Raw genomic sequence first — 17,483 nt, 5'->3', positions numbered from 1 at the left:
GACTGAGTGAGTGACTCACTATGTATATGTATTAACATTTCCACACCTAAAAAAGTGAGAAGTGATTGAGCTACATTAAATAGATTTTGTTTCAGTAGTTGTGGTCATATAAAAATATTAACACGGGAGTTGCTCTCCCTTATGATAATCAAGGTTGTAAACAAGAAAAGAAAAGGTTAGATCTACCTCTCAAAAGAAATTCTGAAATGCATATTTAATGCCCTCTAGTGGGCAATGTAAGCATTAAAACATAATCTCTTTCCAACGCACTACCGGAAATGTCTTTGTTTTTATATTACAAGAGAGATAAAGGAGGTTGTTGTATAAAACTGCAGCTTCATATGACAATGTATATAGAGATAGCAGTAAAATCTTTCACAAAATATATATTAGAAACCTTTAACTTTGCAAGACAGTTACGCACATGTTAAGAATAGCATATTTACTTTCATACTGCGCAATACACACTATATAGGCTATACTGTCTAAAAATAGTATATTATGCAGTACAATATACACCTTTTTAAACAGTAGTATGCTAAATACATTCGTGACCCCATTATGCTTTCAGGTCAAGTGGTGCTAATAACTTCAGAAATAAAAATGAATTTTTATCCAATTTTAAAGATGTTTAAAAAACAAAAACCAATAGTGAATAAATACAGATGTTCAAGTGCACAAGTCACATTTGAAATAGGTGTCTGAACACATTGCATTGTGGGATATAGTCTCCCTGGCAGTGTGTTGTGCTGTATACCATACATTTTGGCAAATGTGAAAGGTCAAACTGGTATTTTGCATACTGTGCACAGTATTCATACTGCATACTACAGAAATAGTATGAGTAGTATAGTAGTATTCTATTCCGAACATAATCAAATATAGTTGTTCTATAAACTGAGAGCTTTAAGCAAAGCCTGGCTCGTTTAAATGAACTCTGCCCCCTAAACCTCAGGAAACCATAGACAGATTATCAAGCATTGGGAAAAATAAGTATAAAGAATTATTAAAAGTTAATCAGCCTGTTTATACAGCGCCAGTGCCATGCTATGAACAGAGCAAGCAAACAAACAGAAATTTTGCTGTTACTGATTTAAACAATGCTATGTTAATGCTAAATGCTAAAACAGCTCTTATAGTTTAGAGGTTTGTTTAGGTTCATATACTGGTTAACAGTAAAAGTAGTGCATTGAGTTAAGGGCTGTTTTGTCTGTGTAGGTTTTGTGGTCTGTCAGCTGCATGTTGTCTCAGAGTTCTGTCATTAACAGAGCCCTCAGCAGTTTCTCTCTCTCCATCCGCAGGTCTTCAGAGCTTCACACATAAGAAGACAGACGGATGAACACAAAGAAGGATGGGAACAATCAGAGAAACACCAAGAACCATGTCAACAGATGGAAAGAAAAATGGACAAACACATAACAAAAGAAAGATATGAATAGTCACAGAGAGGCAGCCAGAAATATAGTAGGAAAATATATCTACTTATATGTTAATGAAATTATTCAAGATTTTGTAAAGGGCCTGAATGATGTGTGTGTACTAAGTATTCCCTACATTATGGGGACCAAATGTCCCCAAGGACAGTAATACCAGTCATTTTTGTTTTTGTGGGAACATTTTATTTTTAGTAGTCCCCATGAGGAAAACAGACTAAATAATACATAATTACATTTTTTGTAAAATCTAAAAATGCAGAAAGTTTTCTGTGAAGTGTAGGGTTAGGGTAAAGGGATAGAAAATACAGTTTGTTCAGTTATTACATCAAAAATCATTACATCTATTGGAAGTACCCCATAACACGTGGAAACCAGTGTCTTTGTGATAGTATGTTACCTTTCTGTATGTGTAGCATACGGCAGCAGGTGAGGTACAGGACTTGGAAAGAACGGTGGAGAGTTGTCACGCTCTAATCGTGACGTATCCTTCTGCTATAAAGGAGAAAAAACAAAACAAAAACTAAGGTCTGTATATTGTCACATAGCATCTCTAGAGATTAAACAGAGATTTTAGTGGTGGGGGAACTTGTTTGCACAAATTTGTAATAAACCAAATGAAACTGTTATTGGATATAAGCAGATTTATATTAGAAACAATGGTTGCATTTTATTTTGTGATTTAACTAAAGCATACATTATTTATCTTATTTATACAGTATACGTAGGCGTAGGTCTACACCATATTCGTTAAAGTGCCCCTATTATGGATTTTTGAAAACGCCCACTTGTTGGGTCTTTTCGCGTTGAACTGCAAATTCATTTTTTGCCACTAGATGGCCGCTTTTGCAGCGGTAAAAATAGCGGTTTCCCCGGTAACACTGTACACAAAACAGCACTGCGCTCACAAACGCTGCTTTATCACGCATTACAGCATGATGAAGTAAAGATGAGACCAATTGGACCATCACCGCAGATTAGTTTGGAAAAAAAATAATCGTTGAGCGACTCCTTTTGGAGTAAATGCATATTATAAGATAATGAAAGAGTGCATGCATGTCAACTTTTTGTTGGGGTCTCCCAAAACCAAAATATGAACTTTTCATTACCCATAATTACTCACTTTAACAGGTGAGTAAGTTAACTTAACTAGAACAAAGTGCCATGTACATAGTAAAACTACTTTAAACAAATAGTGCAAACACTAATTTTACACTGCTAAAATAACTGGAAGTGGCTGACACCATTAAAATAAGGTGCATAGCGGGAGTTAGCGCCATTCTCCCGGTCGCGCGCTGCCGCGTGAACAGTGACGCAGGCTACAACTGGCTAGAGGGATGCACAAATGCTAAAGGTAACCAACTTCAAGCGTTTTTTGACCGAGTTTCACTTTCTAAATCGAGACGGATTGAGTCTACTGGGCTAGTCTATTGGTGTTTTGCAAAGTTTGCAGCTTAAGCAGTTTTGGTGTTCATTCACATTGTTTCTAGATTATTATGTAGAGTGATCAGATGCATTTTAAATAATTGCTAAAAGCTTATCTCGCCAAAAAAAATAACTTTTCGCAAAAAACAAAACTGTTTTCACTGTTTTTGTGATCCTGACACAAAATGACCAGCTAACATGAATTAATAATCACATTAATAATAATTAATAATCAATAATCATATCAACAGCTAGGGTTGCCACCTTCAGCAAGGCAAAATAAGGGAAACCCATTCACGGCCCCCTCCTGAAGGAGTGGGGATATAGTAAATCTTACCGGTGGGTATATGGGTGGTTGGACTTGTTTGTCCAAGGAGCTGTTTGAGGAGGATTTTCCCATACTGCACTGGGAGGATATGGCTGCAAGTGCCTCAGGGAGGTCATCTTCATCACTATGGTTACTATAGGACGCATAAAATATATCAAGAGAGGCCATACTGTTAAATCTAAAAGGCCCCAGAAGTTAAACACTGTCGTCCTACTGACTCACAAGCTAAACTGTCTGACGAGGCGTTTGCGCCGATCCACTCTGGGCTTCTCTATGTTCAGACTACTTGAGCCTGAATCCTGTGAGGAGCTGGGATACCTGGGATAGGAATCTGAAGTCAGTGAATATAATAACACATGGAGACAAAGATGTTTGATGCTTGAAAACCATTTGAAAACCAGCTGTTCTCACCTGTCAGTTTGGTCTCCACTTGAAGAGTTCCCCTTTGAGGTTCCACTATCACTTTGGGTGGTGCGCTACAGTAGAAGAGAGCAGAGCACAAGGTATGCATCATCTCACCATTACTGCCACATGCCCTCATTCTGTAATCTGAATATTTGTGCTTTATAAACGGTTATAATTATCCTGTGTATAGTTGTACAGTATTTGACAATTTTTTCCAAAATCCAGCCAAAAAGATAGGTGGCTTTAGTTTATGTAGTTCCTAGCTGGTCTTTAATTTCTACACCCTTAAAAATAAAGGTTCTCTGTTGGCATCTATGTTTCTATGAAGAAACTTTACTTTCCATGGAACCTCTCCACTGCACAAAATGTTCCACTAATAAAATGTTCTTCATACTAAAAAATGGTTTTGTAAACTGTTCACCTAAAGGTTCTTTGAAAAAAAAAGAAAAGGTTCTTCTATGACATCACTGCAAAAAATCCTATTGGAACTATTGTTTTGGTTATGCCTGAGGTCAACCTGGTAGATCTTGGTCAACCTCAGGTTTCTTGGACTTGGTAAAGGAGACCTAATCAAGCTGGTTAAAGGGTTAGTTCACTCAAAAATGAAAATTAAGCCTTAAATTACTCACCCTGATGACTTCACTAGGTGTATATGACGTTTTTCTTTCAGACTAATCCAGTTGGAGTTACTTTAAAAATTGTCTTTGATCTCTCAGGCTGTTTTTTTAGCTGTTTCCCCTGGAACTGCTTCCGTCTTACAACTGTGAGCGCAAGCTAGAAGTGATTATTACATTTTGAATTAGTGTTGTCAAAAATATCGATATTTGGTAAGTATCGATACTAAAATATCTGAACGGTACCAATACTAATTTCTCTAAGTATCGATACACCGATACTAGCCAAGCTCTCACGTTCACTTCTCTCCACAGGCGCGTTGACAAACACCACACTTGACCGTGGTGCCTGTCTCGTCTCATTCCCGATGGTGAAACAGCATAAGTGAATAGAAAGATGGCGAGTGCGGCACCCCCGCGGCCAGCTTTGGTTGATAAAGAACAAAGCAGTTCTCAATGGATGCGCAGTGCACCTGTATTTGATGTACCGTGACCACACACACAAGCACACTTTGGGTCATGCTCACGAAACTGTTGAAACGCCATGGCACTAGTTATTTTAGATATTAATCATGCAATTTATTAATATATAAATACACCATAATAAAGACAATACTGTTCTCTACCTTGCACAAAGAATAATTTCAACATAGGAATTAATTATTTTTGCATTTTATTGCTTTTTCTGCTGAAATTCTCATTACCGCAATGCGTCCAGCTGTATCTTAACTTATGTTATGTTGTAATTTAAACAAATTACAATTAAAATATTCTGAAAAAAGTAAATGGATATTCTTCTATAATTTTTGACTTGACAGAAAAATGACAAACTGAATACTGTATTCATGTATAATAATAATGATACAATAGTGGACTAATGTTCTCATCCTCCGCAATATTTTTTGAGGGTCATTTACGCACACAGTTTTTTCTTAATATAAATCTTGATTTTAAATTAAGCAACACATGAGGCAGAACCTTCAAAATACCAACAAGGTAGGCAGAAATCTTCATATTGTTCCAGTTAAAAGTTTAAAATTCTCTTGTCAGAACGTGTACATGACAAATTGATTATCATCACTTAAACGGGTAGTTTTCCACATTTAGAAAAATATTATATTACAAATTTTCTATGAAAATATATTTCATTAATGCCTGATTATATACACAGAGTAAAAAATTAGCTAAATCATCATGGTTCTCTGTTGTTAGCAAAACATGCTAAGACGCCTCATTGTCCGCAACACCATTTTCACTCACCGCAACAATTTAAGGCCAGTTGCGGAAGAGAGAACCTCTTTTTCGGTAATGAGAATTTAATCATACAGACTATTTTTAAATGTATATAATGAGTTATTAAATTAAATATTATTTAATAACAAAACAAAAGCTTAAGCAAAGGCTAGGGTGACCAATTTCAGAAAAAACGTTTATACCATCCCACCAACTCCCAGGAAGGAGAGAGACATTATGGGTTAGAGGTGACAGCAGGAGTAGTTATCAAAAATAGTTGGGAAGCCTACACAAATGTTTGTGCATCTATCATTATGAGGACTTTCTATAAGTGTAATGATTTTTATACTGAGCAACAGAACTTTGTGTGTGTGTGTGTTCACTGCTGTGTGTGTGCACTTTGGATGGGTTAAATGCAGAGCACAAATTCTGAGTATGGGTCACCATACTTGGCTGTATGTCATATTAGAATAATTTCTAAAGGATAGTTTGACACTGAAACCTGGAGTAATGATGCTGAAAATTCAGCTTTGTCACCACAGAAATAAAATTCTGGTTTAAAGTAGAGCCCGGCCGATATTATCGGCTGATATAAGCTAATTGCATTTAAATCGGCATCGGCATTTATAACGGCCGATGAAACATGAGAAACAGAGTCTCATGCTTCACTCATGTTATGAGTGTTGCATAGTGTGCCCACCAGAGGGAGCTCTGCAGCTCCAGAGTTAACAACAGCGCCAAAAGACCACTACAGAAGAAAGCGATCAGCCAAGGAGATGAAGGAGATGTAACTTACTGTTTTGACGGTGAGTCTGTCGTTCGTCATGTGAAATGATTGTAGATTTAGTTCATACCCTGTATATAAAAACTGTGTGGTAGTTCTAGCTAACGGTCCTATCATTATCACTTCTAAATATTCTGTAACATCACTTACAGCCGCTAATGCATTGCTATATTAGATTAGCCACAAAGCTAATACCATGTTTATCAGTGGAAGAGCGCGAACGTTAATAGGAGGTCAAACTATAACGTTAGCGTTTAACTTATTCTTATTCTATTGCGATGTGTTTCCCACATAATGACCGCGTAATTGGGCCTTTCACACAGGACGCGGTATGCACGGCGCTTGCCGCTGGGTTCAGCGTTGCCCTTCAGATACAACGCGATTTGCGCTGCGCTATGGCGTAGGCGGAGTTTTAAAAACGTTTAGCGGGAGCTCTTTCATAGTCTGTTGTTCCTCCTTTCGGTCAGAAGCAAACATGTATCTGTCCCGTTGTCAGAAGCGATCGATAGCGCTAGTCCTGCTGATGAGAATTAAGAGAGAAGCAAGGAAGAAGAGGCTACCGTCAGGTCCAGAGAACAATTTGGTGAATTCAGGCTGGTTACGTTACTCTAACGCTAATAGCTTCCTTTTTAGCAGGCCCCTTAAATGCTTGCTATTAACTTGTTTGAAGGTGGTTCTTCTCAAAATTGACAGCGGTGTGTTCATGACACTATCGTTAACCATTCAACTTCGAATTGATTCCGTAATCTTCCGGTAATAGTAGGCAAGACGATGTTTTGATTCAGACTGCACAAAGAGAGGAGGAGAAGATACGGGTCTGTTGTGAATGTGTCTGTGAGAGCAAATATAGTGTAGTTACAGTAACTACAGTAGGTGCGTCAGAAATGATTAAACCAGAGGGGACATGTAAATAAATGTGAGCTGAACTAGCGCTTTTTTTTTTTTTTTTTTTTTTTACATATTGTTTCAAAGCAGCTTTACAGACATAACAGGAAAATGTTGAAATAATATTGTTAAATATAAGTAGGTAATACCTATTGCTTGACAAATAAAATATATATATATATTTCTCATTTTTGCCTATGTAGGAGATCCCAGTTTATTATTATTATAATTCTAATGATGACATGAGTAATGATACATGGTGATATTATTAATACACATGCTTATTCTTTCTCCTTCTCTCTTTCTGCCTACAGATGGCTGAAAAGGTGAATGCTGTAGCAGCAAAGTGTGGGACTACTTCTGCAAATACTTTAACTTTAGTATTATAATTTATTTACAGTACACACACAGACTGTAAAAACCAGCTTCAACTGGAAGAAAGTTTAAATGTTTAAAACCAGACTGTTTTTGATCATTAAAAAATATATACTTTTGATGTGCAATTGTTTAGTCATTGAGACTGTAATCTAAGGCTTTTTTTTTAACATAATCCATTCTGGAAAATGGTTTATACAGCCCACATACATAGAACAGGCAGATATTTTGCTATTGAATGTTGTGTAAGTGCAGTTTATAGGAAATGGGTCTAATATCCAGATTATTTTTAAAATCAAAATATCGGCTTATAGATCGGCCTTTTTTCGAGTTAATATCGGCATCGGCATCAGCCCCCAAAAATCCACATCGGTCGGGCTCTAGTTTAAAGTATATTAAAAAGATAAACTTTAAACTGATTCTTTGCTCACAACAATATAATATTCTGTATTCACAAAACCTTTTATCTTGCCACTAAGAGTTCTCCTTAACAGCAGTAAAAGTCTTAAGGTACGAGTATTCTCATAAAACCTATTCATAAAGCAGCTGAGACAGGATTTTACTAAGGAATGGGGAGAAATCTTAAGCTAAGAGAAAGAGTGAGGATGACCTTTTTGGTATGGATGATGTCAGCATGATTACTAACTACACCCACAGTGATTGGCTGATAGGGGATGGGTCTCTGTCAGTCATTTTATAATAGAAATATTGTAGAATGAGATCATGTTGCCATAATCAAATAAAGATTTCAAAATTAAAATAATGCAATATTCAAAAAAAGTTTTTAAAATATAGGCTGCTAAGTGACACTAATTAAACAAGAATATGCTCAGCTAATTGTCAGCCTCAACATGTCTGCATCTTATAAGTAATTGTTATATGTATAAGCAGCCTTTTAATTAACAGACTAGAATTATTATGGCTGATATGACAGTAAAATTTAGTACAAAGGTAAAAGAAATCCAAACTGGATTGCTGTGGAAACAGCCATTTTAGGATTGTTTATGATTTGGTCTTTGTGATTTAGGTGTCCTCTTGACTACCACTAACTTTTCACATATTTAAGAGCTGATTTTTATATAAAAACACTTTGTGAAGTACTCCAAGAACAAAAATCTATGAGTCCTAAAGATGAGGAGTTAGGAGCAACATTTAGTCTTAAAATATTTTGTGAAAATGGCCCCTGATGTTTTTACCCTATGTTATCTAGTTTTGAAGCACTGCAAAATAATTTATGCCAATATTATCTAATTTATTTTCTACATTAAATATTATTTGTTTGACTATACCACATACTTAATATGCCTATTATCATTACCGAAATCATGAACCTCATTTCCGTAACCTATGTATCATTACCACAACATGTGTTTTTTTTATATTTAAGAAATTGAAAAATAGTAGTCTGCTTTTAAATGTATGTGCAGAATCTATACATTATGTTCTTTCAGGTTTGCCACATCATTTTGAAAATATTTAAGTTTTTAATGAAAAAAAAAAATAATTGGCTGCAAAATGCAGAAGGTGTTGCGGTAATGAGAGAAATAATTGAAAATTACATAAAAATATTATTATAAAAATTTATTTTATTTCAGAGTTTCCAGTATTTGTGCATGACTGTTAATAAACCATTTTTAAAACTGTAAAAATGTATTCGTTTTCCCCATGGCACTGGCCTTTTCAGAGTGTTACGGTAATGAGATTTTTAAGGACGTTTTGGAAAATATGTTCAAAAAGTTGTTAAATTGTCAGTAAAACTTTTTTACATTTATGGTCACCGACACTTCAGACCTGGCTCTTAATGCTTAAAAAGAAAATTTGTTGATACAAATTTTTTTTAAATGTCATATATGAAATCTTTGAAACTACGATTTCGTGAGAATCACCCCTTTGCACATGTGAGTGAAAGTGATGGCGAGTCGTGGAGTAACCTTCACTTACACACGCAAAGTTTAAATTGTTTTATTTATTTATTGCTAAGGTTTGCATATGGTGGTGTGTTCTTAATGACAGCTTTCCTAAAAATATATCCTATTTTTAAAATAACACATATCCCAACATATTGCCTTGCTTACAGTATCGCAGTGTATCGCAATATATCGTGTTGCAACCCCTTGTATTGTGATACATATCGTATTGCCAGATTTTTGCCGATACACAGCCCTACCACTGAGTGGCATCAAACAGCTTGAAAGATCAAAGATAGTTTTTTATATAACTCCGACTGGATTCGTATGAAAGAATAAAGTCATATACACCTAGGATGACTTCAGGGTGAGTAGAAAAGATGTTGCTACTTCCATTTCATCGCAACTTTAAATCTGGAATGACCTGTTTTTTTTCAGTCACTTTAGATGCAGATATATAAATAAGTAAACTTTGCATCAGCTTTTATGAATAGAGTGTCATGTTCATGCAGTCTTTCAGTGTGTGCAGTTACTTTTGAAATGTTGCTTTTGAGCTGTTCCTGTAAAACCGCAGGGGAGGAAGGAAGACTTTTCTCGGAAAGTGGTTTTTCTTCTGCCTGTAGTGACAAAGGGAATTGAATTCTTATTCATATGGAATAAACGAGCCATAAAAATATTTTCTGTTTGTTCCAGGTGGCTGTGATCTCCATTACTGACCATGTCTATATTGATGTGGAGGGCTGGCCAGGCTGCAGGTTCTGCTTCTAGCTGGTTCTGTAGAGCTCGATCCAACTCATCCGGGAGCCCAGGAGGCATGACCCAAGCTTCTGATGTAAACAAACATACTTCATCAGCATACTTATTCTGAATTTTACAAGGTAGTTTCACTCCTCAAATGTGATTGGCAGAGCGGTATTCCCGGAGTGCAGTCCAAAAGATCTTAGTGAGGGTAGCAGCATGTTTAATTTTTGACAGGAATGAAAACAAGGCTGTGAGGGATAGAAGTACTTCCCAAGTGTTCAATTGTTTACCAACATGGAATTGTTCAGCTCATTATAAAGTTCTTGTAAATTGTAACTTTAGAACATGAAGTGTTATCTTGGATCTTTATAAAGTGCATGGCATGCCATTATAAAGACATTAAAGAGTCGTTCACACCAAGATCACTATAACAATAACAATTACGTTTTAGAAGTTGTTCAAATTCTATGAGAATAGGGGTCCACACCAGATATTGGAATCACTCTAAGAAGGTTTTTTTTTCAGCTGATAAATGATAAAAACATGACAGCTAATAAGAATCTGTTGAGAAAGGGTGAAGGCCCTATCACACCAAGATTGATAACTAGTCTATAACTATATTAGCATCAACAACAAATTCTGATTGGTTGTTAATGTTTGTTTTGTTATTCAGCTAGTTATTCATGCTGAATAAGCATAAGTCCAAGTGGACGTCCATGACGGAGTCTCACAAGGGTCAATTCTTGCACCGCTCTTGTTTAGCCTGTATATGCTCCCACTAAGTCAAATAATGGAACATTGAACATGAAAAAACATGGAACATGGAAAACATGGAAACATGGAAAAAACTGAAGTCATTGCATTTGGAAACAAAGATGAAGTTCTCAAGGTGAATGCATACCTTGACTCTAGGAGTCTAACAACTATAAATCAAGTCAGCAGACTTGGTGTGATTATGGAGACAGACCTTAGTTTCAGTAGTCATGTCAAAGCAGTAACTAAATCAGCATACTATCATCTAAAAAACATTGCAAGAATTAGATTTTGTTTTCAGTCAAGACTTGGAGAAACTTGTTCATGCCTTTATCACCAGCAGGGTGGACTATTGTAATGGGCTCCTCACCAGCCTTCTTAAGAAGACTAGACAGCTGCAGCTCATCCAGAACGCTGCTGCCAGAATTCTGACTAGAACCAGAAAATCTGAGCATATCACCCCAGTCCTCAGGTCCTTACACTGGCTTCCAGTTACATTTAGGATTGATTTTAAAATGTAGTTTTACTCGTTTATAAATCACTCAATGGCCTAGGACAGGGATAGGCAACTCCAGTCCTGGAGGGCCACTGCCCTGCAGAGTTTAGCTCCAACCCTAATTAAACACACCTAAACAAGGCAATCAGTGTTTTCGGGATTGCTAGATAGATACAGGCAGGTGAGTTTTTATGAGGGCTGAAGCTAAACTCTGCAGGATAGTGGCCCTCCAGGACCGGAGTTGGCTATCCCTGGCCTAGGACCTAAATACATAGCAGATATGCTCACTGAATATAAACCTAACAGACCACTCAGATCATTAGGATAGAGTCAGTTAAAAATACTAAGGGTTCACACAAAACAAGGGGAGTCTGCTTTTAGTTATTATTCCGCCCGCAGTTGGAATCAGCTTCCAGAAGAGATCAGATGTGCTAAAACATTAGTCACATTTAAATGCAGACTCAAAACTCATCTGTTTAGCTGTGCATTTATTGAACGAGCACTGTGCAATGTCCGAACTGATTGCATTATATTTTATGTATAATCATTTTCTATTCTTAACAGTATTAAATAAATGTTAAACCTTTTAAACTAATTTTAAATCATTTTTAAATTCAAAGTTTTAAAATTCCTTGTTTTATTTTTGTGATTTTTTTTCTTTTATGTAAAGCACTTTTAATTACCATTGTGTATGAAATGTGCTATATAAATAAATTTTCCTTGCCAGAATTTTTTTAAAGGCATTTTTTATTTATTTACTTTATTAGTACAGGAGAGTGTAGAAGTGACAGGAAGCGAAGTGGGAGAGAGAGGGGGGCAGAATTGGGAAAAGTCCTCAAGGTGGGATTTGAACTCGGGACACCCGTAGCACAACTATATGTCAGCTGCCCACAATGGTATCAGTGCCACAAGAATTTTTAGTGATCCCCATCTGCAGGTTAAGTTGATAGGCCTACAGGTGGCAACAAGTGAGCGAGTCATTAAATCATTTACTTAACCGACTTGACTCGTTCAAAGACAGGAATCGCTAGCGCGAGTTGTTCAGAGATGTGTGCAACAAGGATTTCTGCATTGGTGGAGAAAATATAAACAAAATATTTTACAATATACATGTCTTAAAAATGTTTAAAAAAAAAAAAATATATATATATATATGTATATATAATCTCTTATTTAGCAAAAAGCTGCACCCATATTAAATCAAGTAGCTATAGTCAGACTCTGGACTCACTAGGTTTAACTGTTGTGAGGCACAATGCTTCCTGTTTTTCGTATCCATGCCGATGGTAGCAGCGATAGATCTTTCCAGAAAGAGGAGCTTCGTTCTCTTCCACACTAAACCTCCGGGTGTCTGCAGTGCTCAAAGGGAAACTATAAAACAATGCACAACAATGACAAAGAGTACAATGGTACATATGACAGCTCCACATTATTTTTGGTCTGTATGACGTAAAGATTCAGAGAACAAAAGAGGCTCTCATGTTCATTCATACATGCACCAGAATGGCATATGTCATCTTTATTGATCCTATACATTCACAACACAGTTAGCACCAGCATAAGACCAATGCAAACCTGAACTGGTACTTATATATATTGAATTATTTTTAAGTAGCATGTTATGAATAACCACGGTAAAATTACATGTAGAAACATGCACACACAGCTTTCCAATATAATAACAGAGTGCTTATGAAAGTAATTTCAGTGGCTGGACCAAAAACAACAACTGTTTATGCAAATGGTGTTATTAAACAGAAAATGGAACAGTGCAAATGTTAATACAGAAATGAGAAGCAAATGTCAAGGGTCGATTAGTGTAAACAACACATTTATTAAGGCAGGTCTCATTGCTGCAGTCCGTAATCATTAAAAGCCACGTCCCTTGCTGATTGAACAGATTTCAATGGCCAAACACAAAGGTTTCTAACTTAACACTTCAGCAAATATACGTAATGATTATTTGCACATATAGAACTGCTGTCACTTGTACTTTCAGTGTGAATTTAAATTAAGTAAAGCAGGGTTTGTAAACAGTGAAGTGCTTGGCATGATATTATATAAGTGATTTGCACTTAAACATTTAGACATAATATGCACAAATCTATGAACTAAAATGATAAAATATGCTATAATCTAGAACAATGGTGCTCAGTCTGGCTTTTGGAGGTGCTTGCACACTTGTCCATAATTCTTAACAGCTTGGAGAGATGTGTTAAGAGTAGCATTGGAACTAAACTGAGCAACCTTGCTATAGAATGTAAAACCACAACAGCAGCAGTTACATATCCATTGCTGGCATCGTCTTTCAGATAATTTTCTAGTTCTAAATTTGATCGTAAATCATGTAAAACTCTAAAAGCTATAAACATTGTCAGAGTCAGACGTCAAGGTCTACATATGCTGAATATGTTTGTCATTTCAGGATGCATTCAGTCTGTTGCGACATTTCACATGATGGATGATCACAAGCAATGGATGAGACTCCTGCAGGTGTGATGATGCAGATGGATGACACACTGTGACTGGATGCGAGCGTTCAGCGGTCTCTTGTACTAAGGTGAGTGGCTCATCCAAACACTCTTTCACATGCTCACAGCGCAGTCATAAGTTTGTCTCTGTGCATGATCGACACACTCCTGCCACTGCGCTCAACCAAACTGGTCTCACCAAACCCACCACTGCTCGCAGGGGGTCTTTCCACATTAGAGGGTCTAAATCAGACACATATGCACATGCAGGTGAAACACAGATGAGATCGGCCTACATTGTGTGATATTTTTAACAGAAACTGGAAGATTGGCATAGGTTTTATCTTTCAGTTTCGGTAGATAAAAATGTATACCTGTGTGGTGGCGGAACATGTCCCAGTTCCATAGGCTGTACGTATAGGGGAGGGGTTAGACTAGGCAGATGTGATCTTTGCCAGGGATCCTGTCCAGTTGGAATGTTGTGCTTATACTGGAGGGAAGCAGTAAAATATGATTCATGTGAGTGAAGTCTCTTGCTAGCTACTTCAGCATTAAGAATTTTTTCAGCTAAATATCAGAAAAAAACATCTCATTATGCTTTGCTCATAAAAATCTTTTAGTTTTTTGTCAGAATGTTATTTGGAGATTGAAATGAGTCATACGACTCAGGTTTTCTATGGGACTATGTTGATGAGAAAAAAATGTGATGGGAGGAAAAATGTTATTTGAAGTATTTTGAGAACAATTTCCTGCAAAACTTTAGTTTTCTCTTTGAAAAAACCTTAACGTTTCCCTTTGCATTTGATTGCAAATTTTTGTGATTATTATAATTTTTTTGTTAAAAACTATAATGCAAAGCGTGTTAATGCAAAGTTTCTTGGGGGAAGTCGATACTAAAAGCACCGAAATACATAACTTTTTCTTTCATCTCCTATTAGTTTTAAAAAAATTTCGCAAAGGGCTTCCGGATATGATGTTTGCCTTGTGAAGGAGCCAAAAAAATCTCAAAAAAATATTTCACAATAGATTAAGAAAACTTTGACTTACAATCAACATTTACTACTGTTACACAGTCTAAAATAATAAAACAATCAATTTCCAACCTATCTTTTATAAAACTTAAACCATAAAAATATATATTAAATAATAATGATAAAAAAAAGTATTCAATTAATATTTAGGCAGCCCTTAAACAATGTAAAAAAAAAAATAATTTTTGGATCCCAGTCAAAAGTAAAAGCTACTAAATCCTCACATGTAATTCTTCCTAAAATAATCACATAAAGTATGAAGTATATTTAAAGAGTACCGGTGATAAGCTTGGCTCGGGGCTGGTCTGTGCACTACAGAATGGAAAGAGAATCTTTCATTACTCAGTCACAACCAGTACAATAGAATAATTTTTCATTACACAAGCAAAACAAAAATAATGAAATAAGCATTAAAAAACATGTTTTTATATCTGAATACTCATAATTGTGTGTGTGGCTTTACCTTAAATGTGGATGTTTTGCTGGAGTTATGGCTGTGGAAGACAAAAGCTATTATATAAATATGACATATGTGACGTGGCACTTAAGTTAAAGCAGCATTTAAAGGCTTTAGAGTCAGTGGCAGACACATAGATTAAGATGTCAGAAATGCATTAGGTTGATTATTGAAAGGAAATATTGCATATGGCACACAGACATACTCTTGACCATAGACTGGGCTCGTGATGGATATCTTTTACTTGGTCTTCTCTCAAAAGTGCTTGCTCTCCTGACTTTACCACTACGTGTGGCCTGATATTCAGTCCTTCCACTGTAATAACAAACAACATGACACTTAAAAAAGGCGACAGTGTAAATATGTTGCCAGATTAGGTGTATGGATATGTACTGTACCTGAATCTGAACCGTGAGCCGAGGCGTGTGAAGTCACTGCGGCTTCTGTTGTTGTGGGTTGGCTGTCTGAGCCGGAAGAAGGCGTGACTCTCGACTGCACACTTCCATAAGTGCTTACACTCCCAAGAACTCGAAAGCTGAAACACAAATGTGTGCTCCTGCTCTCGGCCCTGCACCCACAAACATACAGGCGCTTACGTTTTAAAGCACTTCAAAATATAGATAGAGCACAGGATTTTTCCAAATTATGAAGTCATTTTTTTATGCTTTACTATTAGATTGTAATATTAAAATTATTTTAAATTAATTATGAATGAATCATTTAAAGAGTTAAATTAGCCTATGATTTACTCATCTTTAAGACCTCCTGGGTGTATATGACTTTCTTCTTTCAGAAGAATCCAATCGGAGTTATACAAAAAAAAAGTGTCCTGGATCTCCCGAGCTTTATAATAGCAGTGGGCAGGTGTTTTTGTTCAACATTCCAAAAGAAGTCCAAAAAAGTGGATCCATCTATAATAAAAAGTGCCTCACACAGCTCCGGTGGTTGAATAAAGGCCTCCTGTAGCAAATTGATGCATTTGTAAAAAATATCCATATTTAAAAATCAAAAACGAAATCCTCCAAATATATTTCTTTACAAATCCTCGTTTTGTACTTTTAATTCGTGTGACCGGTGTTTGTTTTGCTCTCTCCTCTACGCTTCCACGTTCGTCACTTTTCACCGGCACATGCGGTACGCATACATCCTACATCATCCGCTCAGAACAACTTGCACTTATGACAGTTAGCAAAAGCTAGAGAGAACTGTTTTGAATGTGGATATTTTTCTTACAAAAATGCATCGATTACGACTACAGGAGGCCTTTATTCACCCCCAGAGCTGTTTGACGCACTTTTTATTATGGAAGGAGTTTTATTGGACTTCTTTTGGACTGTTGGACTGACAAAAACACCCAACTACTCCCATTATAAAGCTTAGAAAATGCCAGGACAATTTTTAATACAACTCTGATTGGATTTGTTTGAAAAAATATAGTCATACACATAGGATGCCTTGAGCATGAGTAAATTTCATTTTTGGGTGAACTAACCCTTTAAAAATGATTTGTGAAAATTCAAGTAAAATATGAAGTCAGCATGAACAAAGCCATATTTCAGCAAAATACTCAATTGTTTATCCCACATTAAAATGTATTAAGCAAAATTAAAATATATTGTACAAGTATGACATCACAGCAATAGTGATTATTTTATCAGCTTATCAAGCAAGGCTTAAAGCCCCTGGTATAGAGGAATGTCTACAATGTAAGCACAGATAAGCCAGTGCAATTTTGTGTATGTAAAACTTACCTTCTCATCATCCTCCACAACTACTAATGTCAGTCGGTTCTTCCTGAAGTCAAGACGGGTTATTTTAGGCCTGAATGGAAACATTTACGTAAAGAATGTTGAGATGGAAAATATCAGCCATGACTGAAAAGTCAAAGGTCAGCTACTGGTCAGAACAACTAGAGTGTATATGTGGATCCTACCAAAAGAAGAGACCAATTTTACTGGATCCCTCAAAAACAAGGATTCCGGTTGGTGTGAGTCCCAGAGCATATTCTCCTCCATCCCGTCCCTGCATGTCAGCATAGAGCATTTTACACAGCAGTCCCACAAGTACATTACACACGTTTTACTGAACAGGTACAATACACTACTGTTCAAAGGTTTGGGGTGAGTGTGATTATTATAATAATTT

The 17,483-nt window shown here is 36.3% G+C and overlaps 1 protein-coding gene across 1 annotated transcript in view; it reads right to left on the bottom strand.

Annotated features, from left to right (window-relative positions):
• Nucleotides 1-185: 185 nt before the first annotated feature.
• LOC132158477 (band 4.1-like protein 4B) overlaps nt 186-17,483 on the bottom strand; it is a 37,761-nt gene continuing 20,463 nt past the window's right edge. Inside the window, exons 9-23 of the mRNA XM_059567910.1 lie at nt 17,272-17,360; nt 17,090-17,159; nt 15,737-15,906; nt 15,544-15,653; nt 15,345-15,375; nt 15,160-15,193; nt 14,225-14,340; nt 12,611-12,750; nt 10,107-10,216; nt 9,923-10,006; nt 3,598-3,662; nt 3,409-3,504; nt 3,196-3,319; nt 1,834-1,928; nt 186-1,311 (exon numbers count right to left, since the gene is read on the bottom strand). Of these exons, the coding sequence (XP_059423893.1) occupies nt 1,248-1,311; nt 1,834-1,928; nt 3,196-3,319; nt 3,409-3,504; nt 3,598-3,662; nt 9,923-10,006; nt 10,107-10,216; nt 12,611-12,750; nt 14,225-14,340; nt 15,160-15,193; nt 15,345-15,375; nt 15,544-15,653; nt 15,737-15,906; nt 17,090-17,159; nt 17,272-17,360 (1,398 nt within the window). The 3' untranslated portion in view covers nt 186-1,247. The remainder of the gene's footprint in view (nt 1,312-1,833; nt 1,929-3,195; nt 3,320-3,408; nt 3,505-3,597; nt 3,663-9,922; nt 10,007-10,106; nt 10,217-12,610; nt 12,751-14,224; nt 14,341-15,159; nt 15,194-15,344; nt 15,376-15,543; nt 15,654-15,736; nt 15,907-17,089; nt 17,160-17,271; nt 17,361-17,483) is intronic.

The sequence above is a fragment of the Carassius carassius genome, chromosome 15 (assembly GCF_963082965.1).
Source record: "Carassius carassius chromosome 15, fCarCar2.1, whole genome shotgun sequence".
Taxonomy (NCBI): domain Eukaryota; kingdom Metazoa; phylum Chordata; class Actinopteri; order Cypriniformes; family Cyprinidae; genus Carassius; species Carassius carassius.
Note: the sequence above shows the minus strand (reverse complement) of the source record. Positions and strands in the feature narration are given on the sequence as shown.